The sequence below is a fragment of the Apteryx mantelli genome, chromosome 1 (genome assembly GCF_036417845.1).
Source record: "Apteryx mantelli isolate bAptMan1 chromosome 1, bAptMan1.hap1, whole genome shotgun sequence".
Taxonomy (NCBI): Eukaryota; Metazoa; Chordata; class Aves; order Apterygiformes; family Apterygidae; genus Apteryx; species Apteryx mantelli.
The window spans coordinates 952114-978671 of record NC_089978.1 but is presented as its reverse complement, the minus strand read 5'-3'; the positions used below and the strand labels follow the sequence as shown (position 1 = coordinate 978671).

The following is a 26558-nucleotide window of genomic DNA, read 5'->3' as shown; positions in this document are numbered from 1 at the left end:
CGGTTGGGAGTGAATAGAATACAAGCAATTTGTGCCATCCCTGAACCTAGAAATTTGCACGAGTTACGAACTTTTCTAGGAATGACAGGGTGGTGCAGACTCTGGATTTTGAATTATGGACTGTTAGCCAAACCACTGTATGAAGCTTTAAAAGAGCCACAATTAGTTTGGAGTTTAAAGTGTAAAAGGGCTTTTCAAGACTTAAAACAGGCTCTGCAAGAAGCCCCAGCATTAGGATTGCCTGATTTGACAAAAACATTTCAACTCTTTGTACATGAGCGGCAACGACTAGCGCTTGGAGTTTTAACTCAACGAATTGGATCATGGAAGAGACCGGTGGGCTATTTTTCCAAGCAGTTGGATATGGTAAGTGCCGGATGGCCTTCTTGCCTCCGAGCAGTGGCTGCTACTGTAATGTTAGCCCAAGAAGCTAGAAAATTGACATTGGGAACAAAAATGGAAGTATTTGTGCCCCACATGGTGATTGCAGTTTTGGAACAGAAGGGGGGTCATTGGTTGTCATCCAGTAGAATGTTGAAATATCAAGCAATATTGAGAGAACAGGATGATATATTTTTAAAGATAACAACATGTTTGAATCCCGCTGAATTTTTAGGTAGCAAAATAGAGGAAGGCAAGCTGGAACATGATTGTATTGAGGTGATCGAACAAACTTACGCCAGTAGGGTAGATCTGAAAGATATTCCCCTTGTAAATCCTGATTGGACATTATTTACAGACGGTAGCAGCTTTGTTGAGAATGGAACACGATATTCTGGATATGCTGTGGTTACTAAGCTTGAAGTAATTGAAGCAAAGGCATTAATGCCAGGAACGTCAGCGCAAAAGGCAGAACTGGTCGCTCTAATTCGGGCTTTAATACTGAGTACGGATAAGAGAGTGAATATTTGGACAGATTCTGAATACGCTTTTGGAATAATACATATACATGGAGCTTTATGGAAGGAAAGAGGATTGTTGACGGCTCAAGGTAGTATTATTAAATATCGAACCGAGATCTTACAGTTATTAGAGGCTGTGTTACTACCTCAGCAAGTGGCTGTAATGCATTGTCGAGGACATCAGAGGGAGGACAGCGATGTGGCACAAGGAAACATGAAGGCAGACCAGGCAGCCAAAATTGCTGCACGGCGAGTATGGACTGAATTAGCTCTAATACCTACTAAGGTAAGCCCGATTACTGCTCATCTCTCTGTAAATCCCTTTTATACCCAAGAAGATGAAAAATTAGCCGATTTGGTAAAGGCACAGAAGAATTCACATGGATGGTATGTAACAGGTAATGGACAAGTAGTAGTGCCTGCTACAATTATGAAACGAATAATACAAACTGAACATAATAAATGCCATTGGGGAGCAGAAGCATTGGTGCAGTTTTTAAAGCGGAGCATTATATCTGCACAAATGTTAACAATAGCAAAAGGGGTGAATGCGAAGTGTCCAGTATGTTTAAAGAATAATCCGGTAATACGAAAACAAATTCAAATGGGAACTTTGAAAGTGGGAATAGAACCAGGTGACTATTGGCAAGTGGATTTTGCAGAATTACCTAAATCAAAAGGGTTTAAGTATTTATTGGTATATGTATGTACCTTTTCAGGGTGGCCAGAAGCATTTCCCTGTAGAACGAATCAAGCTAGAGAAGTAGTAAAAACTTTGTTAAAAGAGATCATACCTAGATTTGGGGTACCTTTAGGAATTTCTTCAGATCGAGGCCCACACTTTATAGCTAAAATAGTACAGGAAATTAGTGAAATGCTTGGAATTAGCTGGGATTTACATACACCATGGAGGCCACAATCTAGTGGAAAGGTAGAAAGGATGAATCAAACATTAAAAGGACAAATTAAAAAGATATGCCAGGAAGCTAAAATCCAATGGCCACAGGCATTGCCCCTTGCTTTATTAAGAATTCGTATAAAACCTAGAGAAGGGTTGTCTGTAAGTCCATATGAAATTCTGTACGGTAAGCCATATACTGCACCAACGAAGGGAATGGGAAGTGCAGATTTACACCTCCAAGGAGATCAAGATGTTTATAGTTATATAATTTCTTTAAGCAGATTACTCACAGCCTTACGTGCCGCGATCATCTGGAATCGCCCTTTGCCATTGGAGAATCCGGTGCATGATATTCAACCAGGAGACCAAGTGTATGTTCGAAATTGGCAAACGGAGCCTTTAAAGGAACAGTGGCATGGACCTTATTTGGTACTATTGATAACATTTACCGCTGTGAAAGTAGCAGGAATTGATAATTGGATTCATTATACCAGAGTGAAGAAGGTACCATCACAATGGGGGGTAAAAATGATCACTCCTACAAAACTGAGATTTACATCTTGGTAATACTATGCTGGGTAGGATTAAGTAATGGTTTCGCTCAAATAATACATACATATGCTACTGTACATATAGAAGAACGAATGGATGTAAATTTGACTTGTGATTTTGTTGGAGATATGGGAAGTTCAATCCAAGACATTAGTTGCTATTGGCAGAAGAATGAGTCCAAATTGTCAACTGGGTTTACAATCCGATGGGATAGTGATACACGAAGGGGTACTATGATTTTATCATTGCGAAATGTAAGTAAGACAGATGTAGGAAACTACACCTGTATTGTGTGGATTAAAGAGAGTTTTGATTATGGAAAAAGGGCATTAGAGGTTACTGCAAAATCAGAACCTATGCAGAAAAGAAACAGAGCCAGGAGAGAGTTAAAAGATTTGGAAAAAGATGAAATGCAACCAATACAAATAATCCAGGCGCCACAACAGGAAACACAAGAAAATCTAATGCAAAAGAAAGTTAGCTGAAAAACACCCAGTCTAGAACTGTACAAAAGTATACACTTGTGACACCCCGAAAGTGAAGTTACCTTTCCACCTGTAGTCCTTGCATTAAGGACAGGTTGTGCCTGTAGAGGAATTAAATACTCAATGAGTGAACCTGTAATACAATTCGGAGTGAGAATAGATTGTAGAACTACGATCAGGAGCATAGGAAATTTAGTTTGGGTTACAAGTGATGGACAATGGACGACTCACCTCCCCTTGGATGGGTTGGTGACTGAAATAACTTTAGGGTTACCAACTCTCTGCCCAATTTGGAAGAAAGCGCCATTTAAGGGTAGATTAGAAAATTTACGGATAATGAAGAGAGAAATAAAGGATGATGATGATTGGCAAGAACCATCATCCGGTGTGAAGTTAGGTTGGGCTTTAGAATCATTGTTTGCTCCAATTAGTACTTATCGGAATAGAGAAATGTTGTACCGGTTGTTAGGACAAACGGAAAGGCTAGCAAGAGTGACTAAAGAAGGATTTAAGGAAATAAACTTACAATTACAGGCAACCACAAAAATGACCCTGCAAAATAGAATGGCATTAGATATGCTGTTACTAAAAGAACATGGGGTATGTGGTTATTTACGAGATAAGATTGATCATTGTTGTGTACATATTCCGAATGTTACAGCCGCAGTAGAACGTGATTTGTCTCAGCTAACACAAATTGAACATGCAACTGAGGAAGAAAGAGAAGAAAGTACCCATAATTGGGTTGCTGCTTTAGCAAAGTCATTTGGATTGAACATCTCTGGTTGGGTAGCATCTTTAATTCAATGGTGTATAATAATTATAATTATTATGTTAGCTATTATGGGAGTGTTGCGTTTGATTCAAAATATTGTTAATAAGGAACGGCAACACTTGGGGAAAATTTTAAAAGCTGTTACCAGGAAGAATCATGAACTTCCCCCAAGATATGAAGACATTGGAAATAATTCATTGCAGCTACAATCACCAGTTTGAGACGGTCCAAAGAATATGGAAATCTGCGGAACTGAAGATGAAAATCCTTGCAGTCTGGAAGACTTGAAGTATTTTCAAAGGGGGGAATTGTTACATTATATTGATCAGAATAGGTTATACTTGATAGACTAGATAAAGGTATAATTGCAGGTGTTGGGTACAGTACGGTCTGATGAACTAGGTACAGTACGGTCTGATGAACTAGGTACAGTACGGTCTGATGAAATAGGTAAATGATAAGTAAATCTTGGCAACAGTAACTGAAGAAACTATAAATGGGAAACAATTATGTTAGCTTAGCAATTCTGTTGATTATGTTACGTAACCGAACACTATAAATGTTAACCAAGTTAACCGGGGATTTGGGATTCTCAGCTTTGGACATGAGTCCCTGAGACCCCGGGCCCTGAATAAAGCACCGCATATAACTGCTTTCGTAGTTATGTGTTTCTTTACGGGCAACACCGCCAGCTTGCACTACCTGAGCCCCACGGCTGACAACAGCAGGGAGAGTGAAAATGTTGGTGGGCAATGCAGCACCCCGGGAAGGCACCGCCGCTGTAACCAGCACACGGGCCCTTGTGCCACCGGTGCGGCAGAACGCTAGAGCCTGCACGAAAACAAGGGGTGGCGACAGCAATCACCTATGCTGCTTTATGGTGCATTAAATCAAGAATAGGCTTCAGTTCCTTAGAACACAAATGTCTTTTCAGACCAATAAATACAAAGCGTTTAAGAGAAGAATGACAAAATACCTGTCCCGAGATAGGAAGTCCTTGCCATTAACAGCAGCAGCATCACTGATCAGCTACGCCTCAGCAAAGCTGCTGTTTAATAAAAGCCTACAGGCAGCGACACCTTTAAAAGCAACAACAATTTACCAGCCCCGATGATACCAGCAGCTGAAGTCTCTGACCAGGGCACATTGACTACACAAACTCTGGACAGAATGATTGTCCTTGTTCTTTATTAGGATCTCTGGCAATACCGAGTTGTGAGTCCATTCCATTGGGAAAAATACTCTTGCCACAGTTCTTTGTAGCAGCCTCTATTCCACTGTCATTGCACAAACTAATTCTAGGGTGGCAAAAACATCCCTCAGCAATGAGGAGGTCGTGTTCTGGTGTCCTTCTAAGTGCTTCTCCTCTCCACAGTGCTGCTGGCTGTCACGTCCACGCTCTGAACTGGGAACCTGGGCGCATCGTTCACTGTAAGTTCAGGCCCCGTCTAGCGTGGCTGCTTTTGGCCAAGTCCATCTGGATGAGCTGCAATTCCCACGTCTAACTCGCTTTCCCTGCAGTTGGAGACAGCGTGCTCTGGAGATGTGCATTGTGCTGCCAAGACTGCCCAGGCAGCAGCTTTCCAAGCCCAGGCAACATCCCAGCGCTACTGATGGCAGCAGAGCACACCTGCAGCAGGCAGTGCTTCCAGGCACCAGTGTCTTGATGGGGGTAAGATGGTCCAACAATTTCCTGGGCACAAGCGCCTCACAGGCCTGCATGGAGACCTGGAGACCCTAAGAAATGCTGCACCCGAGCTTTGCCTCCAAACCCTGTTGCAGGAGCAGCGTCTCTCTCTGCCTCGAACTAATGCACAAGCTCTGAACAAGGCAAAGAAACACCAGCCCCAATAAACAGCTCAGTTTCTCTGGCTTCCCATCCAAGACAACATGGACATTACTGTCTCACGAATCTGCTTGTTGTTCACTCCATAAATGATGGGATTTAGCATGGGGGGAACCACTACGTAGAGACAGGCCAGCAGGATGTGGACGTGGCGCGGGATGCTGTGGCCACCAAAGCGGTGCGTGAAAAAGGAGAAGAACGCCGGCGTGTAGAACAGGAGGATGATGCAGAGGTGGGAGCCGCAGGTGCTCATAGCTTTGCGACGGGCACCTGCAGAGGGCAGCTGGAAGACAGCCCTGAGAATCAGTCCATAAGACACAGCAATGAACACTACATCCATCCCTGCTGTCAGCAGGGCAACAGTTAAACCATACACAACATTGACTTTTATGCTTGTGCAGGCCAGCCTGGCTACACCCATGTGCTCGCAGTACGAATGAGGGATAACGCGGTTTGTGCAGTAAGAAAGCCTTAGCAGCAAAAAAACCATCGGGAGGATGATGCAGACACCTCTGACAACAGCTGCCAGCTCTATTCTCCATATGACTGAGTGGGTCAATAAAGTCACATATCTCAGGGGGTTGCAGATGGCAACATACCGATCAAAGGCCATGGCCACCAGAATTCCTGACTCTGCAGCAAAAATAAAATGAACGAGAAACACCTGAGCAAGGCATGCACCAAAAGAGATGTCCCCCACTCTGAACCAGAAAATAGCTAACATCCTGGGCACTGTAGTGGTAGATAAGAGCAAGTCTGCTACAGTTAATGCAGAAAGGAAAAGGTACATAGGCTTGTGGAGGCTTTGTTCTCTCACTATGGTAAATAGCAAGACTAAGTTGCCTAGAAGGGCAAAAATATACATGGAGAAGAAGGGGAGAGAAATCCAGAGGTGAAACTTCTCCAGGCCTGGGATGCCAACAAGGAGGAATGTTCCTGGCCGGAAGGCTGTGTGATTGACGTCTGCCATAGGGGTCTTTGGTCTTCTACTTAGAAACACCTGAAAAATAAAGGACAGCACAAGAGAAAGCATAAACGCCAGCAGAGCTCAGCAGCATTGCCAGCTGGGGAAATCCTGTCTCCGCTGAAGTCAATGCAAGTTTTAGCATTCATACCAGAAACTCCGTCACGCTACAAAACATGAGGAGAGAGTGTGCAGAGCTGCACCCTGCACTGAGATCGCATGGCAACTTTTCTGCCCCTCGGTCCGCATTTTGAGGAGGCATGAGGAAGCTGAAAGCTGCTGAGCTAGTCACTGGTTTGTGGGGAGAAAAACAAAAACCTAAGGCCGAGGTAACAGCAGACGCTGCTGGGCTCCATGTGAAGCCCAGTGCTCTGGGAAGGGAAGAGACGCAGCAACATCCGCTTGCATTAGGCAAGAGGAAAAGCGGGAGGAAATTCAGAGAAAGCCCAGCTAGCAAGGTGGACACTCACCAGTGGAGCAAAAGAAGGTCAAGGCAGCAAACACAAATTGAAAGGGGCGATTTACATTCAGCCCTAGGCAGAGGCTGCTTCTGGGTGCAGGCCACCCCACGCCCACGGAGCAGAGGTCGTTCCCCCGTTCGAGCAAGGCTGGCGAAACACGGCAGCTCCTGCCGCTCGCGAGGGTAAGGCTGGGCTGCCGAGCTGGGAGCTGCACAACGGGCTTCTGCAGCACAGCCCTGGCTGTGATGACCATGCTCCGTGAGCTCTCCACCCTGCTGCCACATCTGCCTCCCCCATCACACCCAAACGCTCGTCCCTTACTCTGCTACACAGAGCAGCAGTGCCCCATTGCCTTGCGGCTTCGCAGCCCTCGCCTTTTGCAGAAGACGGCTCAGAGATCACCGTGACACAGCAACAAAAAGCAGCCCCAGCACTGAGGACTGCACACGGTGACTCACCAGGTCTGGCCTTAAGCGGCGAGGAGGAGCTGCAGGCAGTGATCTTGGTGGAGCATTTGCAGTGCTGCTGTCTCAGACCTCAACGTATTTGTGCTCTCTTGCTGCAAGTCCCAGAAGGATGCTTAGGGCCAACAGGGAGCTGCAGCTCTCTGGTCTGCTCTGAGGCGTCCAGATGCAGGTGATGAAATGTAAGTCTGAAAATGAGCAGTAGGGGGGCAGGAAGCAAATCCATCTGCCCAGGTGAGCAGGAGGGAGTGTGAAGAGGAGAAAGCTAGCAGAAAGTATAAATGATAATTTTGGAATGGTAACTCCTTCCCATGCAGATGAAAGGCAGCATCAAGCAGCAGCTTGCAGAATGTAGTGAGCCAGGCAAAGCGTGGAAGAAAAGACACAACACTTATGATTGCTTTCCCAACGACAGCTGTAGCTGTCTGCCTTGGAGTGAATACCTGGGCCTTGCCCAGCTGTCACACAGACGCCTGACACAGCCCATCCTGCAGGAGTCCGAATCAAAGTGGATGTGCAAACCCTAGGAACTTCTTACAAGTCGCACGCCACCTGCTATTGTGCAGCATGGGTGTAGTGCCTGTCAACACGCCTCAGTTAACAGTGTGCACCTCCAAGGATGCATTACCACTAGTCAGTCCTTACTAGCGTCATGTTCTTATCACATATACCCGGCAGAGTTCAGCTGTGAGAGTCTCAAGTATTGAAAGACTTTCCTGATGGGGAAGCAGATCTTCTCACCTGTGGCCTCAGCACCATCGAGAGCTTCACTGTAGCTGGTGCAGCTCTCATTGATGCATGCACACATTGAGTGGAGGAAAGACTCTTCTGTTCCCCCAGCTGCCTCTTGCCCTTGCACCTGGAGGCTCAGCAGTTTTCTGACGGACACCTTTCAGTCCAGTTTCTGGAAGAAAGGAATAAAGCTTGTTTGAAAGGGCACGCCAAGCAGGTGCCCCCCACATGGAGCTAGTCCGATGCTCAGCAACCCTGCCTGACAGGACACTGCTCCTTGCCACCTGGCAGCACAGACATCTCGAGGGCCTTGGTGCTGCTCCAGACACACTGCTGTTGGCAGGCGTTCACACAGAGCCCAGAGCCTGCCAAACTGGCCTCTCCTTGCTCCATGCTCACTGTGCCTGCTGAGAGACACTTTTCCTCCTGGTTATGCAAAGTGTGCAGCTATCGCTCTTCCTTCTAATGCCTGCTGCATCAATACTGTCACTTCAAAATGCATCACATCTTACTGTAAGGATTCATGTCAGTATGCAGTGAAACTCCCGCGAGGATCTCACAGTTCATGCTGGAGCTCTGCAGCACCTTTAGCGTTGCTGTCTCTCACTTGGTTTTGCAGAGGGGAAACTGGGGCACACAGAGTCTGGCTCCATCTTCTTGACACCCTCCCTTCAGATTCTTGTACACATTGATAAGATCCCCTCTCAGCCTTCTCTTCTCCAGGCTAAACAGGCCCAGCTCTCTCAGCCTTTCCTCATAAGAGAGATGCTCCAGGCCCCTAATCATCAGTGCTGGTGGACACCAAGCTGAGCATGAGGCAGCAATGTGGCCTTGTGGCCAAGAAGGCCAGTGGGATCCTGGGGTGCCTCAGGAAGAGTGTTGCCAGCAGGTCGAGGGAGGTGATCCTGCCCCTCTACTCAGCCCTGCTGAGGCCACATCTGGAGTACTGTGTGCAGTTCTGGGCTCCCCAGTACAAGAGAGACATGGCACAACTGGAGTGAGTCCAGCGGAGGGCTATGAAGATGATTAGGGGACTGGAGCATCTCTCTTATGAGGAAAGGCTGAGAGAGCTGGGCCTGTTTAGCCTGGAGAAGAGAAGGCTGAGAGGGGATCTTATCAACGTGTACAAGTATCTTCAGGGAGGCTGTCAAGAGGATGGAGCCAGACTCTTTTCAGTGGTGCCCACCAACAGGACGTAAGGCAACGGGAACAAACTGAAACACAGACAGTTCCATCTGAACATGAGGAAAAACTTCTTCACTGTGAGGGTGACAGAGCACTGGATCAGGTTGCCCAGAGAGCCTGTGGAGTCTCCTTCTCTGGAGATATTCAAAATCTGCCTGGACGCGATCCTGTGCAACGTGCTCTAGGTGACCCTACTTGAGCAGGGGGGTTGGACTAGATGATCTGCAGGGGTCCCTTCCAACCTCAACCATTCTGTGATTCTGTGATTCTGTGATAGTGGTGTGCAGAACCTTCTGTCCAGCTCCAGGGAAGTCTCCTTCTGGGCTCACTGCTTTGGCTGTGGCAACCCTTGCCGTGTCCACGTCTTGGTGGCCAAACCCCACTGCTGGCACCCATCCTCCATGCTCATCCCCATCAGCCATGGGGAGATCCCGGAGCGGTGACTGGTTCTGCCATGTGGAAAATGGGGCTGAGCAGTAGCTGGGCTCTCTCCCAGGCAGGGAGCTCACGCTTCAGAAATGAGCAGGTGGGAGCTCAACAGCCTCCAGAAATGGGCTGAGGAAGTTTTAAGGAGGGAATGCCTGTTTATGCGACTTCTGGGTAGCTGTTGCCCTTTGTCTGCACCTGGCAAATGAGAAGGGCTTTCAGATTTACTGAGAGTCACGTATGTGTAAGTCCATGTAATTCTTTGCCATTTCGGAGTGCCATGAGAATATTTGCTGTGGTTAATTCTGCACAACCTGAGGTAGCACTTCACATGCTGACTGCATGCCACGACACTTTCTCTATGGATTTTCTCATAGCAGAGATATTTCTACAGCCCCTCAGCACAGCTGGGTGCAGACTTCATGCCAAAAGTGTCTTCTGTGTGCATGGGCTTCACCCTCTCTCACTCCCAGACACCCACGTACACACCTTCTGCCTCTGCAAGGCTGGAGAGGAGCAATATACAAAGGCAGAAGCAACGCAGGAGGCAAATCACACCTTTGTTGTGTGTCCCAGGTTCCCCTCTGCAGAAACAAATGAGAGACAGCAACGCTAAAGGTGCTGCAGAGCTCCAGCATGAACTGTGAGATCCTCACGGGAGTTTCACTGCATACTGACGTGAATGTGTCCTGTCAGGCAGGGTTGCTGAGCATCGGACTAGCTCCGTGTGGGGGGCACCTGCTTGGCGTGCCCTTTCAAACAAGCTTTATTCCTTTCTTCCAGAAACTGGACTGAAAGGTGTCCATCAGAAAACTGCTGAGCCTCCAGGTGCAAGGGCAAGAGGCAGCTGGGGGAACAGAAGAGTCTTTCCTCCACTCAATGTGTGCATGCATCAATGAGAGCTGCACCAGCTACAGTGAAGCTCTCGATGGTGCTGAGGCCACAGGTGAGAAGATCTGCTTCCCCATCAGGAAAGTCTTTCAATAGTTGAGACTCTCACAGCTGAACTCTGCCGAGTATATGTGATAAGAACATGACGCTAGTTAGGACTGACTAGTGGTAATGCATCCTTGGAGGTGCACACTGTTAACTGAGGCGTGTTGACAGGCACTACACCCATGCTGCACAATAGCAGGTGGCGTGCGACTTGTAAGAAGTTCCTAGGGTTTGCGCATCCACTTTGATTTGGACTCCTGCAGGATGGGCTGTGTCAGGCGTCTGTGTGACGGCTGGGCAAGGCCCAGGTATTCACTCCAAGGCAGACAGCTAGAGCTGATGTGAGGAAAGCAATCATAAGTGTTGTGTCTTTTCTTCCACGCTTTGCCTGGCTCACTACATTCTGCAAGCTGCTGCTTGATGCTGCCTTTCATCTGCATGGGAAGGAGTTACCATTCCAAAATTATCATTTATACTTTCTGCTAGCTTTCTCCTCTTCACACTCCCTCCTGCTCACCTGGGCAGATGGATTTGCTTCCTGCGCCTCTACTGCTCATTTTCAGACTTACATTTCATCACCTGCATCTGGACGCCTCAGAGCAGACCAGAGAGCTGCAGCTCCCTGTTGGCCCTAAGCATCCTTCTGGGACTTGCAGCAAGAGAGCATAAATACGCTGAGGTCTGAGACAGCAGCACTGCAAATGCTCCACCAAGATCACTGCCTGCAGCTCCTCCTCGCCGCTTAAGGCCAGACCTGGTGAGTCACCGTGTGCAGTCCTCAGTGCTGGGGCTGCTTTTTGTTGCTGCAGCACAGTGATCTCTGAGCCGTCTTCTGCAAAAGGCAAGGGCTGCGAAGCCGCAAGGCAATGGGGCACTGCTGCTCTGTGTAGCAGAGTAAGGGACGAGCGTTTGGGTGTGATGGGGGAGGCAGATGTGGCAGCAGGGTGGAGAGCTCACGGAGCATGGTCATCACAGCCAGGGCTGTGCTGCAGAAGCCCGTTGTGCAGCTCCCAGCTCGGCAGCCCAGCCTTACCCTCGCGAGCGGCAGGAGCTGCCGTGTTTCGCCAGCCTTGCTCGAACGGGGGAACGACCTCTGCTCCGTGGGCGTGGGGTGGCCTGCACCCAGAAGCAGCCTCTGCCTAGGGCTGAATGTAAATCGCCCCTTTCAATTTGTGTTTGCTGCCTTGACCTTCTTTTGCTGCACTGGTGAGCATCCACCTTGCTAGCTGGGCTTTCTCTGAATTTCCTCCCACTTTTCCTCTTGCCTAATGCAAGCGGATGTTGCTGCGTCTCTTCCCTTCCCAGAGCACTGGGCTTCACATGGAGCCCAGCAGCGTCTGCTGTTACCTCGGCCTTAGGTTTTTGTTTTTCTCCCCACAAACCAGTGACTAGCTCAGCAGCTTTCAGCTTCCTCATGCCTCCTCAAAATGCGGACCGAGGGGCAGAAAAGTTGCCATGCGATCTCAGTGCAGGGTGCAGCTCTGCACACTCTCCTCATGTTTTGTAGTGTGACGGAGTTTCTGGTATGAATGCTAAAACTTGCATTGACTTCACTGGATGCCGGATTTCCCCAGCTGGCAATGCTGCTGAGCTCTGCTGGCATTTATGCTTTCTCTTGTGCTGTCCTTTATTTTTCAGGTGTTTCTAAGTAGAAGACCAAAGACCCCTATGGCAGACGTCAATCACACAGCCTTCCGGCCAGGAACATTCCTCCTTGTTGGCATCCCAGGCCTGGAGAAGTTTCACCTCTGGATTTCTCTCCCCTTCTTCTCCATGTATATTTTTGCCCTTCTAGGCAACTTAGTCTTGCTATTTACCATAGTGAGAGAACAAAGCCTCCACGAGCCTATGTACCTTTTCCTTTCTGCATTAACTGTAGCAGACTTGCTCTTATCTACCACTACAGTGCCCAGGATGTTAGCTATTTTCTGGTTCAGAGTGGGGGACATTTCTCTTGGTGCATGCATTGCTCAGGTGTTTCTCATTCATTTTATTTCTGTTGCAGAGTCAGGAATTCTGGTGGCCATGGCCTTTGATCGGTATGTTGCCATCTGCAACCCCCTGAGATATGTGACTTTATTGACCCACTCAGTCATATGGAGAATAGAGATAGCAGCCATTGTCAGAAGCTTCTGCATCATCTTCCCAATGGTTTTTCTGCTTCTAAGGCTGTCTTACTGCACAAACCGCGTTATCCCTCATTCGTACTGCGAGCACATGGGTGTAGCCAGACTGGCCTGCACAAGCATAAAAGTCAATGCTGTGTATGGTTTAACAGTTGCCCTGCTGTCGGCAGGGATAGATGTAGTGTTCATTGCTGTGTCTTACGGACTGATTCTCAGGGCTGTCTTCCAGCTGCCCTCCGCAGGTGCCCGTCGCAAAGCTATGAGCACCTGCAGCTCCCACCTCTGCATCATCCTCCTGTTCTACACGCCGGCGTTCTTCTCCTTTTTCACGCACCGCTTTGGTGGCCACAGCATCCCGCGCCACGTCCACATCCTGCTGGCCTGTCTCTACGTAGTGGTTCCCCCCATGCTAAATCCCGTCATTTATGGAGTGAACAACAAGCAGATTCGTGAGACAGTAATGTCCATGTTGTCTTGGATGGGAAGCCGGAGAAACTGAGTTGTTTAGTGGGGCTGCTCTTTCTGTGGCAGTAGTCAAATGAATGGCTGGATAGTTCTGGACCATCTGTGCCCCACTAAGACACTGGTACCTGGAACCACTGCTTGCTTGATATTACCTGGGCTTGGAAAGCTGCTGCCTGGGCAGTCTTGGCAGCACAGTGCACATCTCCAGAGCACGCTGTCTCCAACTGCAGGGAAAGCGAGTTAGAGGTGGGAATTGCAGCTCATTCAGACGGACTTGGCAAAAAGCAGCCGTGCTAGACCGGGGCTGAGCTTACAGTGAACGATGCACCCAGGTTCCCAGTTCAGAGCGTGGATGTGACAGCCAGCAGCACTGTGGAGAGGAGAAGCACTTAGAAGGACACCAGAACACGACCTCCTCATTTGCTGAGGGATGTTTTTGCCACCCTAGAATTAGTTTGTGCAATGACAGTGGAATAGAGGCTGCTACAAAGAACTGTGGCAAGAATATTTTTCCCTACGGAATGGATTCACAACTCGGTATTGCCAGAGACCCTAATAAAGAACAAGGACAATCATTCTGTCCAGAGTGTGTGTAGTCAATGTGCCCTGGTCAGAGACTTCAGCTGCTGGTATCATCGGGGCTGGTAAATTGTTGTTGCCTTTAAAGGTGTCGCTGCCTGCAGGCTTTTATTAAACAGCAGCTTTGCTGAGGGGTAGCTGATCAGTGATGCTGCTGCTGTTAATGGCAAGGACTTCCTATCTCGGGACAGGTATTTTGTCATTCTTCTCTTAAACGCTCTGTATTTATTGGTCGGGAAAGACATTTGTGTTCTAAGGAACTGAAGCCTATTCTTGATTTAATGCACCATAAAGCAGCATAGGTGATTGCTGTCGCCACCCCTTGTTTTTGTGCAGGCTCTAGCGTGCTGCCGCGCCGGTGGCACAAGGGTCCATGTGCCGGTTACAGGGGCGGTGCCTTCCCGGGGTGCTGCATTGCCCACCAACATTTTCACTCTCCCTGCTGTTGTCAGCCATGGGGCTCGGGTAGCGCAAGCTGGCGGGGGCCAGTCGGCAGTGCCAGGGCTGCTCCTTGCAAACGCCTGATTTTTGTGTGCACTTAGAGCTGAGCAGCTGTACTGCAGTTCCCCCTTTCATGCGTTTTGTGCAGGGCAGGACACTTTCACTGCTCCGGCCAGGCTTTGGGGTTTATGCGGCTTTGCACTTAGCTGCTTTCAGCACGCGACCTTCTAGCTTGGGCTTCTGCTTCAGCAAATCGCCTGGGAGCATTTCATCATCGTGGACACCGTGCCGCCCTGCTCTAGACACAGCCCTGTTTTTTGGCTGAGTCCTCCTTGTGTCTCTGGCAGTGGAGCTGTGCTGCCATGCAATGAGTCAGGATCAGCAAATGGCTTCTTTCTGATGCCTGTCTTCCTCATTCCTGCATTTTGTACACACGCAGCCACCTGTGCTGGGCTGTCTGAGCATCATGAGCCCTTTGCTCTTGCTTTTGCTCTGGTAAAAGACATATTTTGTCCCATGCATGGGTGATCCGTTCTGAGCCTTTCCGAGCACTGTTCTAAAATAACTCCCTGGCCATTTTTACCCTCCTTGTCCGGCACGGTATTAGAGGAGTGCTCTTCACTGTGAACATAAGGTGCTGCCTGTGGTGATCCTGGAGCTGCATTTCACGCTTCTCCATGTTTTTGTTCCAATCCAGTGACTATAGGGGAAAGGGCTGTGCATCAAGGCAACTCTCAGAAGTGTGTACTCGTGCCATGAAGTGACACAAACTGTCACTTGTTCTTCTGAGGTAATGGGAATCATGCGTGTCCTCGGTGTTCGTTAGGATTAGCCTCCCCTGCTCCTTCACTTGGTTGCTCCATGGATTCAAACGCACCGCTGCAGCCTGCAAAGGAGAAACTGTACATGATGTGACAGCAAAATGTTGCCAGCAGCATTTAAGCAACGCTGGCATGTACTCCACCAAAGCTTGCATTGTGACAGCGGGTTTTCAGTTTTGTGAAACGGGTTTTCAGTTTTGTGAAGCTCCCCTCTAGAGCAGTTCTCTCAGGGAAGGGAAGCTCTGCAGAGAAAGTAATCAAACAATGAAATTCCTGCAACTTTGCAGCTCCTTCGGTGGGAAGGGCATTTGGATTTCACAGAATCACAGAATCACAGAGTGGTTGAGATTGGAAGGCACCCCTGCAGATCATCTAGTCCAACCCCCCTGCTCAAGTAGGGTCACATAGAGCACATTGGACAGGATGGTGTCCAGGCGGGTTTTGAAAATCTTCAGAGAAGGAGACTCCACAATCTCTCTGGGCAACCTGATCCAGTGCTCTGTCACCCTCACAGTGAAGAAGTTTTTCCTCATGTTCAGATGGAACTGCCTGTGTTTCAGTTTGTGCCCGTTGCCTCGCGTCCTGTCGCTCAGCACCACTGAAAAGAGTCTGGTCCCATCCTCTTGACACCCTCCCTTCAGATACTTGTACACATTGATAAGATCTCCTCTCAGCCTTCTCTTCTCCAGGCTAAACAGGCCCAGCTCTCTCAGCCTTTCCTCATAAGAGAGATGCTCCAGTCCCCTAATCATCTTTGTAGCCCTTCGCTGGACTCACTCCAGTATTGCCACATCCCTCTTGCACTGGGGAGCCCAGAACTGCACACACTACTCCAGATGTGGCCTCAGCAGGGCTTTGGAAAGGGGCAGGATCACCTCCCTCGACCTGCTGGCAACACTCTTCCTGATGCACCTCAGCATACCATTGGCCTTCTTGGCCACAAGGCCACATTGCTGCCTCATGCTCAACTTGGTGTCCACCAGCACTCCCAGGGCCTTCTCAGCAGAGCTGCTTTCCAGCAGCTCAACCCCCAACCTCTACTGCTGCATGGGGTTATTCCTGCCCAGGTGCAGGACCCTGCACTTGCCTTTGTTGAACTTCAGCAGGTTCCTCTCCGCCCACCTCTCCAGCCTCTCCACGTCCCTCTGAATGGCAGCACAGCCCTCTGGGGTATTGGCCACTCCTCCCAGTTTGGTATCATCAGCAGACTTGCTGAGGGTGCACTCTGTGCCTTTCTCCAGGTCATTGATGAAGAAGTTGAACAAGACTGGACCCAGTCCTGACCCCTGGGGGCCACCACTAGCTACAGGCCCCCAACTAGACTCTGCACCGCTGAGCACAACCCTCGGAGCTCTGCCATTCAGCCACTTCTCAAGCCACCTCACTCTCCACTCATCTAGCCCACACTTCCTGAGCTTCCCTGTGGGGATCTTATGGTAGACAGTGTCGAAAGCCTTGCTGCAGTCAAGGTAGACAACATCCACTGCTCTCCCCTCATCTACCCAGCCAGCCATTCCATCCCAGAAGGCTATCAGCTTGGTTCAGCATGATTTCCCCTTGGTGATGCCTTGCTGACTACTCCTGATCACCTTCTTGTCCTCCACATGCTTGCAGATGGCCTCCACGATGAGCTGCTGCATCACCTTTCCAGGCATGGAGGTGAGGCTGACTGGCCTCTAGTTCCCTGGGTCCTCCTTCTTGCCCTTTTGGAAGACTGGGGTGACACTGGCTTTCTTCCAGTCTTCAGGCACCTCTCCTCTTCTCCATGACCTTGCCAAGATGAGGCAGAGTGCCCTAGCAATAACATGCGCCAGCTCCCTCAGCACTCCTGGGTGCATCCCATCGGGGCCCATGGATCTGTGGGTGTCAAGTTTGCCTAAATGATCTCTAACCCCATCCTCCTCAACCAAGGGAAAGTCTTCCTTTCTCCAGACTTTCTCTCTTGCCTCCAGGGTCTGGGATTCCTGAGGGCTGACCTCAGCAGTAAAGACTGAAGCAAAGGCGGCATTCAGTAACTCTGCCTTCTCTGCATCCTTCGTCACCAGGGCACCCACCCCATTCAGCAACGGGCCCACATTTTCCCTAGTCTTCCTCATGCTACTGAAGAGCCCCTGGAAGCTGCTGGGCAATGCTGGAAACTCTGCCACGTTTGGGACTCTCTCTGAAGGTGACTGGTTTGGTTTGGAGGCTGATCTCCCTCATTCCTGGCTGTCCCAGGAGCTGGTGAGTTGCTTGCAGTAGCTGTTACTTCACAGGTTTATATGGCTGAGGGGTCTGATTTGAGTAAGAAGATAAAATTCTGCAGCCAGGAGAAATTCCGCTGGCCCACTCCACACCGCAGCTTTAGGCTCTGAGATGGAGAAACACCCGTGTGCAGGCAGGGTTCGTCATGCAAGCGCGGCTACTTTGGGTCCACAGTCGTTCAGAAGGGAAAGGTGATCCGCCTGCAGGGGCTGCCTGCAGTATTGCTCCCCAGGCTCCACCTGAATCAGCTTGGCATGCAGGAGATCACAGTCTGGCTCTAGAAAGTTGATAGCCTGGCTGGTGTTCTCCAGCCTCCTCTCATGGATGCTGCCCAGGAAGGGGACTGGGATGTGCATTCAGAGAAGCAGAAGAATATCAGCTAAGGCTTGGCCTAAGGTCGCCAGACAGGCGATAGCCAGCCAGGACAGCCGGGGATATAGCCCTGATTGCCTGCTGTCTGAGGAGGATTCGTGCTTCCCCTTCATAGTTTGGTTGATGCTGCCCTCACTGGTAGCTTTGCCATTTTCCTGCAAATACTGCAGATCACCTTCTGGCTCGGGCTCTGCATCACTTCAAAATCTTCTTTTCTGCTGCAGGGTAACTGTTCACAACTTCCCCCATGGGCTTTTCAGACTTCATAAGTAGCTGTGTGAAGGCTCACAGCTTGTGAGAGCGCAGCTAACAGAGGCAGCGAACAGAGGCAGAAGTTTGCACAGCAGTGTTTGGGCTCTGACTAGAAGTTGAGGACATTCTTGGAAGTTGTGGGCTTTCTGAGGACCCCCAAGGAAATAGAAGGAGATTGCTGCAGACAAGAAAGGGGAAGCTGGGCAAGGACAACTGCAGGAGGTCTCAACTTCTCCTGGGAGAAGACACGTGTGCCCTGCTTAGTGAGGTGGATCCCATCTCTCCCCAGCAGTTGTCGCTCTTCAAACAGGGTCCCATGGTCGTAGAAACCAAAACCCTGTTGCCAACACCAGCGGCGCAGCCAGTTGTTAACTTGGAAAGTCCGTCTCCTCCTCCTCTCATCCATCCTCCTCACTGGCAGGATTGAGGAGGAGGTGACCTGGGCTCCCAGACGTTTGACCACCATCCCCAGAGCTCTGAAATCCTCTTTGATGGTCTCCAGGTTGCCCTTGGTGTCATTAGTGCCCACATGGAAGAGCAGCAGAAGGTAGTAGTCTGATGAGTGGACAAGCCCTGGCAGTCTTTCCATGACATCTCTCGCATGACCCCCTGGGAGGCCACAAACCTCTCTAGACAAGAGGTCAGGTCGGCAGACAGGTGCCTCCGTCCCCTGCAGCAGGGAGTCCCTCACAACAATCACCCGCCGCTTCTTCCGGGTGTTCCCACAAGGCACAGGGTCTGTTGTGCCAGTTGCTTCCCTTGCAGCCATGCCCATCTCCTCCTCATCCTGGAGGGCACTAAACCTCTTCCTCAATTGCAAGTCCTCAGGAGGAGGAGGAGGAGCCTTCCTCCTCCTACGAGCAGTGACCAGCTTCCAGACACCTTCTACAGTGTTATGATGTACCATTTCACATGGCACAGAGCCCTCCGTCAACTCCACTGCTGTGGGGGCTTGGGACTCCTGGAGCTGTACAGTCTCCGAGAATACCCTGTCTAGCTCTTGTTCATCCTCTCGGATGCTTCGCAGCCTCCTGACCTCCTCCGGTAACTCCCTTACTTGACAACACAACTCGTCAACAGCAGCACACCTCCTGCAGGAGAGCTGACTGCCAGCCCAGGCCTCCCAGAGAGGCCCCAAGCACTCCCTGCAGCCTGAGACCTGCAGAGCTGCATCTGCTGTCAGAGGGTCTGTCCGGGTCCCAGCCTCTGACACAGCCAACGCAGCAACTCCAACGGCTGCTGGGGAATGTGCTCTGCAGCGTGTCATGACCACACTTGAGGAAGTGTACACCCCAGGGAGCAGAAAGGAAGGTGCCTCCTTGCACCCTTTTGCACAAACTGCTGCAGCTGTGCACTGCCTCTGGGAGCTGAGCTCTGGGCCTGGCTCTTATATAGGCCCCTCCCTAGCACTGACTCAAGGCTGCTTGACCTGCCCTAATCAAGGGCCACCTGGATCAAAGGCCCCAACTCCCTCTGGTCAGGGGCAAGCAGGAGAGCTCATCAGCCACTCCTAGCTAGAGCTTCTCCCAGGAGAAGTCAAGGCCTCCTGCAGTTGTCCTTGCCTAACTTCTCCTTTCCTGTTTGCAGCAATCACCTTCTAGTTCCTCGGGGGTCCTCGGAAAGCCCACAACTTCCAAGAATGTCCTCAACTTCTAGTCAGAGCCTAAACATTGCCGTGCAAACTGCTGCCTCTGTTCGCTGCCTCTGGGAGCTGCGCTCTCATCCAGCTCGCTGGAGATAGTGGCCAGCAGGTTACTTATGAAGCCCACGGCTGCCCTGCCAGCAAGGTGAGGCCGGTCGGCTTTTCCAGTCTGGCAGCAAAGGTGCAGCAGAGTGTTGCTCGGGTCTTGGTGATCTTCCCCGTTGCCAGCTGGGGCAAAGTCCTGAGGCACAGAGGCTGCAGGAGCCAAAAGTGGAGGCCCCTCACTAACCAGGCTCTTCTCCATCCTGGTGTGTGCTGGGGACACTTGGAACAGCTCCAGCTCCCATTTGCTCCCTTCTTCTGAGCTGCCATGGATGAAAGCCCTCCCTTTTCCAAGAGGTTTCCTGTGCTGGCGGTGTCCGGGCCCTCTTCCTCAGGGCTTTCTGTTCCCCTTTGCAGCGTCCGGCCTGCCTTGTCACTCTTTCTTCTTCCTTTGGCCGGGTCAGGCTGCCTAGTGGTGCCCCCACCCTTTTTCTTGTTGGCGGCTGGGGCCTTCCCCCCAGGGGCGTGAGGTGGCTCTCTTGTGCCTCAGGCTTTTCCTTGCACTAGAAACCAGCTGTGAGCCCTCCTCTTTTGCCGGTGTTTCCAACATGTCGAGGACAACCTCGGAAACGTGTCCAAAGAGGATTTTGTCAATGTCCGGAGTGGCGTTTTGAACATGTGGCTTCACGATTTCCAAAGCTCTTTTGCAAAGTGGGCTGGCCCTTCTGGACAGGCTGGCAATAAACCTCCAAGGCCAGCAGGGCCCATGGCAGGAAGACCTTGAAAACCAGGGAGGCCACTGCCGGTCTGTGCTTGGGACGAATTCACGTACGAGGACAGTGCCCCGTAATGCTTTAGGACGAGCATTTTGCCATGGTGTCTTCCAATAGGAGAGACTTCCATGACCGGAGATGCACTTTCAGCAGCGGCTGTTTTTTCCCTCATTTGCCTTTTGCAGCAGCGATCTTCTCCATTTTGTGGAGTCTGTCCTCATCAGGATTCAGGTCTTGATGTTCTTCAGTGTCCGATGCCCCAACACGTGCGGATCTCAGCTGGAGTGAGGATGAGGTGTCTCTGCGGGACGCTCCAGTGGGCAGAGCCGGGGGTCTGCTCAGACCCCAACAGCGGTCCAGCGATGGAGGCAGCACCACGGTGCCCCAGCACCATGGCGAGTGCTGGGGGCAGCGCCCGGCCTCTGTCCCTGCTGACCGAGCTCCCCAGGTGCCACCTGCCCATTGCTCTGCCCATGCCCTGGACACTGGGTTGTGGCCAGGCAATGCCCATGTGTTAGGTGGTCCCTGTGGTGCCATCGTGTCCCAGGCAGCACAGGGCTCTGCTCAATCTTGGAGAGGGCAGGAAGGAAACACAGACATTTGGGATATGGCAATGAGTGGGGATGAGCATGAGTAAAGGTCACCAAAGAAGGTGGCACAGGAGCTCCGCTGGCTCGCGCGGGAGCCTGGCCCTCAGGAAGCAAGGGGAGAGTCTGTGTTTTTTCTGCCCCTTGGGCTGGTGGGACATAGGAGCAGCCCTCGGCAGCCCTGGGTCTCCTGCCACACTCGCCACCACAAGGACCGAGGGGATGCTGCGAGGGAGACGGAGCCCGTGTGGGGGCTTCACCAAGGGCTTTGGCTCTTTCTGCATTTGTAGCCTCCTTTTTAACCCTATTGCTGCACTTGGTGCCGCACAGCCTGGGTGCAGGCAATTGGGCTGCTTTCCTGCGGTTTGCAAGTTTGCTGTGGGAAGGTTTTGTGTCCCAGGAGGCATCGCCGAGGTGTGAGGGGGGCACCGGGGAGCAGAGATGCCAGGTGGCAAGTCTGAGGAGAGGAGCAGTTGCCAAAATGTGCTGGCAAAGAGTGAGAAGTGGGAAGGTAGCTGGGACTTTTAAAGAGCACAGTGTAGAAAGGTTCTGAACAAAATTTGCAGCTCTCACTTCCTCAGCACCACCACCGTGACCTCAGCTGTGCTGGGAGGAGGAGATGACGAGTGCCAGCAAGCACTTTCCAACTCCAGAGGAACAGGGCACATGGAAAGGTGTGACGCTGTGCTCCTTTCCCCCCCTGTGATGTGCTCTCTCCCCCTCAACCTGACCTCCCTGTAAGCAGCACGTATGCAGGGACTAATTGAGCATGGGCCAACTAAGGCCTGTCTAGCCTGCAAATAGGACTATGAGTCAATCATCTCCCCCCCACACACACATAAATAGGGGGCAGCCCAGAGCCCATCCAGCTCTCCTGCACGGCAGAGGGCTGCTCTGCAGAACCTCTCTTGAGCAGGGACGCCTCTCAAGGTTACTAACATACCACAATATCCAATTTCTGCTGCGGCACAAAATGGAATTTCTGAAGTCATAGCTGACTTGGAGAAACGACAAATTATCTCCAGAACCCACTCCCCATATAACTCACCCATCTGGCCAGTTCGGAAACCAGATGGGACGTGGCATTTAACAATTGATTATCGGCGCCTGAATGCTCACACAGCTCCGCTAACAGCTGCCCTACCAAATATTGCAAACTCAACAGCTCCTTTGCAAGCAGCCGCACACCCGTGGATGGTGGCACTAGATGTAAAAGATCTGTTCTTTATGGTTCCCTCGCAGGAACAGGAGAAAGAGAAGTTTGCTTTCACTTGGGAAGGAATACAATATACCTTCCACAGACTCCAACAGGGGTATAAACATTCACCCACGATTGCTCATGCTGCACTTGCTGAACTTTTACAGACAATCTCACTCCCTCAAGATGTGAAACTGCACCAATATATAGATGGGAAGCTGCCGGTAACAACGGTGCAAAACATAGAATTAGTGCACGAGGGATTTTTCTACCTTTTAAACGGGGTAAACTGTCTGGACGACCTCTCCGAGAAGGATGTATTTCGCTTTTGCTTTGCAGCGTCCGACAAGATCAAGATGAAAGGAAGATCCATAAATCTACTGCTGTTGAAAGTTTTCCTGATGCTAATCAACTTAACTATCCAGAAAGAAATCACCGATTGGCCTCGGTCTCACACTCCTGTAAAGCACGCGGGAAGCATGGGGTTGAATTCCAACACAGGCCTAAACTTGGCAACAGGGGTTATGCATGGGACTGAAGTTGGACAGCTGTCCAAGCAGCACCATGTGCACAGGTTTGTTACAAATCAGGAAGGAAAAGCATCCGACGTCAAGTGCCCTGCTCAGGGTCAGCACTGCGGGGGCTGCTCCGGCTCTGTGCTCCCAGCAAGCAGGCGCAGACGCCTTGGTCCCCCGCCAGTGTCTGGGGGAGGAGAAGTGGTCAGGGCTGCCGCCTTAGCCCCAGCCAGCCCAGCCAGCTGCTGCACTGGCTCTTCCCAGCCGTCTGCCCAAGTCCTGCCTGACCTGTGGCTACAGCCAAGGCTTCGGTGGCATTTGCAAAGCAGCACTGTGCAGGCCCATGCCTCAGTTTCCCTGGCTGTGCAGGGCAGCCTGAGGCTGGCACGGCCCCACACGGTGGACTTCCTTGCCTCCCTGCTTGGGTGAAAGCAGGGAAGGAGTTTGGGGTGGAAAAACGTGGCTCAGAGCACTGATGTGCCCAGCTCCCCACTTAAAAACTTGATTGTAGCTAAGTGTGAAGCAGCATAAGCCCCAAGGCCTGGACCGAGCAGTGAATGTGCCCTGCCCTGCACAAAACGCATGAAAGGGGGAACTGCAGTACAGCTGCTCAGCTCTAAGTGCACACAAAAATCAGGCGTTTGCAAGGAGCAGCCCTGGCACTACTGACTGGCCCCCGCCAGTTTGCACTACCCAAGCCACGTGGCTGACAACAGCAGGGAGAGTGAAAATGTTGGTGGGCAATGCAGCACCCCGGGAAGGCACCGCCGCTGTAACCGGCACACGAGCCCTTGTGCCACCGGCGCGGCAGCACGCTAGAGCCTGCACAAAAACAAGGGGTGGCGACAGCAATCACCTATGCTGCTTTATGGTGCATTAAATCAAGAATAGGCTTCAGTTCCTTAGAACACAAATGTCTTTCCTGACCAGTAAATACAGAGCGTTTAAGAGAAGAATGACAAAATACCTGTCCCGAGATAGGAAGTCCTTGCCATTAACAGCAGCAGCATCACTGATCAGCTACCCCTCAGCAAAGCTGCTGTTTAATAAAAGCCTGCAGGCAGCAACACCTTTAAAAGCAACAACAATTTACCAGCCCCGATGGTACCAGCAGCTGAAGTCTCTGACCAGGGCACATTGACTACACCAACTCTGGACAGAATGATTGTCCTTGTTCTTTATTAGGATCTCTGGCAATACCGAGTTGTGAGTCCATTCCATCGGGAAAAATACTCTTGCCACAGTTCTTTGTAGCAGCCTCTATTCCACTGTCATTGCACAGATTAATTCTAGGGTGGCAAAACCATCCCTCAGCGATGAGGAGGTCGTGTTCTGGTGTCCTTCTAAGTGCTTCTCCTCTCCACAGTGCTGCTGGCTGTCACGTCCACGCTCTGAACTGGGAACCTGGGCGCATCGTTCACTGTAAGCTCAGCCCCCGTCTAGCGTGACTGCTTTTGGCCAGGTCCATCTGGATGAGCTGCAATTCCCACCTCTAACTCGGTTTCCCTGCAGTTGGAGACAGCGTGCTCTGGAGATGTGCACTGTGCTGCCAAGACTGCCCAGGCAGCAGCTTTCCAAGCCCAGGCAACATCCCAGCGCTACTGATGGCAGCAGAGCACACCTGCAGCAGGCAGTGCTTCCAGGCACCAGTGTCTTGCCTGGGCATAGATGGTCCAACACTTCCCTGGGTAAAAGCAGGTCACAGGCCTGGAGACCTGGAGACCCTCGGAAATGCTGCACCCAAGCTTTGCCTCCAAACCCTTTTGCAGGAGCAGCATCTCTCTGCCTTGAACTAATGCACAAGCTCTGAACAAGGCAAAGAAACACCAGCCCCAATAAACAACTCAGTTTCTCCGGCTTCCCATCCAAGACAACATGGACATTACTGTCTCACGAATCTGCTTGTTGTTCACTCCATAAATGACGGGATTTAGCATGGGGGGAACCACTACGTAGAGACAGGCCAGCAGGATGTGGACGTGGCGGGGGATGCTGTGGCCACCAAAGCGGTGCGTGAAAAAGGAGAAGAACGCCGGCGTGTAGAACAGGAGGATGATGCAGAGGTGGGAGCCGCAGGTGCTCATAGCTTTGCGACGGGCACCTGCAGAGGGCAGCTGGAAGACAGCCCTGAGAATCAGTCCATAAGACACAGCAATGAGCACTACATCTACCCCCACTGACAGCAGGATAACTGTTAAACCATACACAACATTGACTTTTATGCTTGTGCAGGCCAGCCTGGCTACACCCATGTGCTCGCAGTACGAATGAGGGATAACGCGGTTTGTGCAGTAAGAAAGCCTTAGCAGCAAAAAAACCATCGGGAGGATGATGCAGACACCTCTGACAACAGCTGCCAGCTCTATTCTCCATATGACTGAGTGGGTCAATAAAGTCACATATCTCAGGGGGTTGCAGATGGCAACATACCGATCAAAGGCCATGGCCACCAGAATTCCTGACTCTGCAACAGAAATAAAATGAATGAGAAACACCTGAGCAATGCATGCACCAAGAGAAATGTCCCCCACTCTGAACCAGAAAATAGCTAACATCCTGGGCACTGTAGTGGTAGATAAGAGCAAGTCTGCTACTGTTAATGCAGAAAGGAAAAGGTACATAGGCTTGTGGAGGCTTTGTTCTCTCACTATGGTAAATAGCAAGACTAAGTTGCCTAGAAGGGCAAAAATATACATGGAGAAGAAGGGGAGAGAAATCCAGAGGTGAAACTTCTCCAGGCCTGGGATGCCAACAAGGAGGAATGTTCCTGGCCGGAAGGCTGTGTGATTGACGTCTGCCATAGGGGTCTTTGGTCTTCTACTTAGAAACACCTGAAAAATAAAGGACAGCACAAGAGAAAGCATAAACGCCAGCAGAGCTCAGCAGCATTGCCAGCTGGGGAAATCCTGTCTCCGCTGAAGTCAATGCAAGTTTTAGCATTCATACCAGAAACTCCGTCACACTACAAAACATGAGGAGAGAGTGTGCAGAGCTGCACCCTGCACTGAGATCGCATGGCAACTTTTCTGCCCCTCGGTCCGCATTTTGAGGAGGCATGAGGAAGCTGAAAGCTGCTGAACTAGTCACTGGTTTGTGGGGAGAAAAACAAAAACCTAAGGCCGAGGTAACAGCAGACGCTGCTGGGCTCCATGTGAAGCCCAGTGCTCTGGGAAGGGAAGAGACGCAGCAACATCCGCTTGGATTAGGCAAGAGGAAAAGCGGGAGGAAATTCAGAGAAAGCCCAGCTAGCAAGGTGGATGCTCACCAGTGCAGCAAAAGAAGGTCAAGGCAGCAAACACAAATTGAAAGGGGCGATTTACATTCAGCCCTAGGCAGAGGCTGCTTCTGGGTGCAGGCCACCCCGCGCCCACGGAGCAGAGGTCGTTCCCCCATTCGAGCCGGGCTGGCGAAACACGGCAGCTCCTGCCGCTCACGAGGGCAAGGCTGGGCTACTGAGCTGGGAGCTGCACAACGGGCTTCTGCAGCACAGCCCTGGCTGTGATGACCATGCTCCGTGAGCTCTCCACCCTGCTGCCACATCTGCCTCCCCCATCACACCCAAACGCTGTCCCTCACTCTGCTACACAGAGCAGCAGTGCCCCATTGCCTTGCGGCTTCGCAGCCCTCGCCTTTTGCAGAAGACGGCTCAGAGATCACCGTGCTGCAGCAACAAAAAGCAGCCCCAGCACTGAGGACTGCACACAGTGACTCACCAGGTCTGGCCTTAAGCGGCGAGGAGGAGCTGCAGGCAGTGATCTTGGTGGAGCATTTGCAGTGCTGCTGTCTCAGACCTCAGCGTATTTATGCTCTCTTGCTGCAAGTCCCAGAAGGATGCTTAGGGCCAACAGGGAGCTGCAGCTCTCTGGTCTGCT

At 51.0% G+C, this 26558-nt stretch overlaps 3 protein-coding genes across 3 annotated transcripts; 1 reads left to right on the top strand and 2 right to left on the bottom strand.

Annotated features, from left to right (window-relative positions):
• Positions 1–5474: 5474 nt before the first annotated feature.
• Positions 5475–6431, bottom strand: LOC136991007 (olfactory receptor 52Z1P-like). The gene has a single exon (XM_067289483.1). It carries the CDS (start codon positions 6429–6431, stop codon positions 5475–5477), a length of 957 nt encoding a protein of 318 aa, XP_067145584.1.
• Positions 6432–12297: 5866 nt separating this feature from the next.
• On the top strand, positions 12298–21393 carry LOC136991006 (olfactory receptor 52Z1P-like). Its single transcript, XM_067289482.1, has 2 exons — positions 12298–13217; positions 21264–21393. The coding sequence occupies exons 1-2, from the start codon at positions 12298–12300 to the stop codon at positions 21391–21393; spliced, it is 1050 nt and encodes a 349-aa protein (XP_067145583.1).
• Positions 21394–24530: 3137 nt separating this feature from the next.
• On the bottom strand, positions 24531–25487 carry LOC136991005 (olfactory receptor 52Z1P-like). Its single transcript, XM_067289481.1, has one exon. It carries the CDS (start codon positions 25485–25487, stop codon positions 24531–24533), a length of 957 nt encoding a protein of 318 aa, XP_067145582.1.
• Positions 25488–26558: the final 1071 nt, after the last annotated feature.

Coding starts and splice junctions, on each gene's coding strand:
- LOC136991006 (XM_067289482.1), top strand. CDS start 12,298: ATGGCAGACGTCAATCACACAGCCTTCCGGCCAGGAACATTCCTCCTT. Junction 13,218..21,263: donor CAGATTCGTGAGACAGTAAT/GTCCATGTTGTC, acceptor CTGCATTTGTAG/CCTCCTTTTTAACCCTATTG.
- LOC136991005 (XM_067289481.1), bottom strand. CDS start 25,487: ATGGCAGACGTCAATCACACAGCCTTCCGGCCAGGAACATTCCTCCTT.
- LOC136991007 (XM_067289483.1), bottom strand. CDS start 6,431: ATGGCAGACGTCAATCACACAGCCTTCCGGCCAGGAACATTCCTCCTT.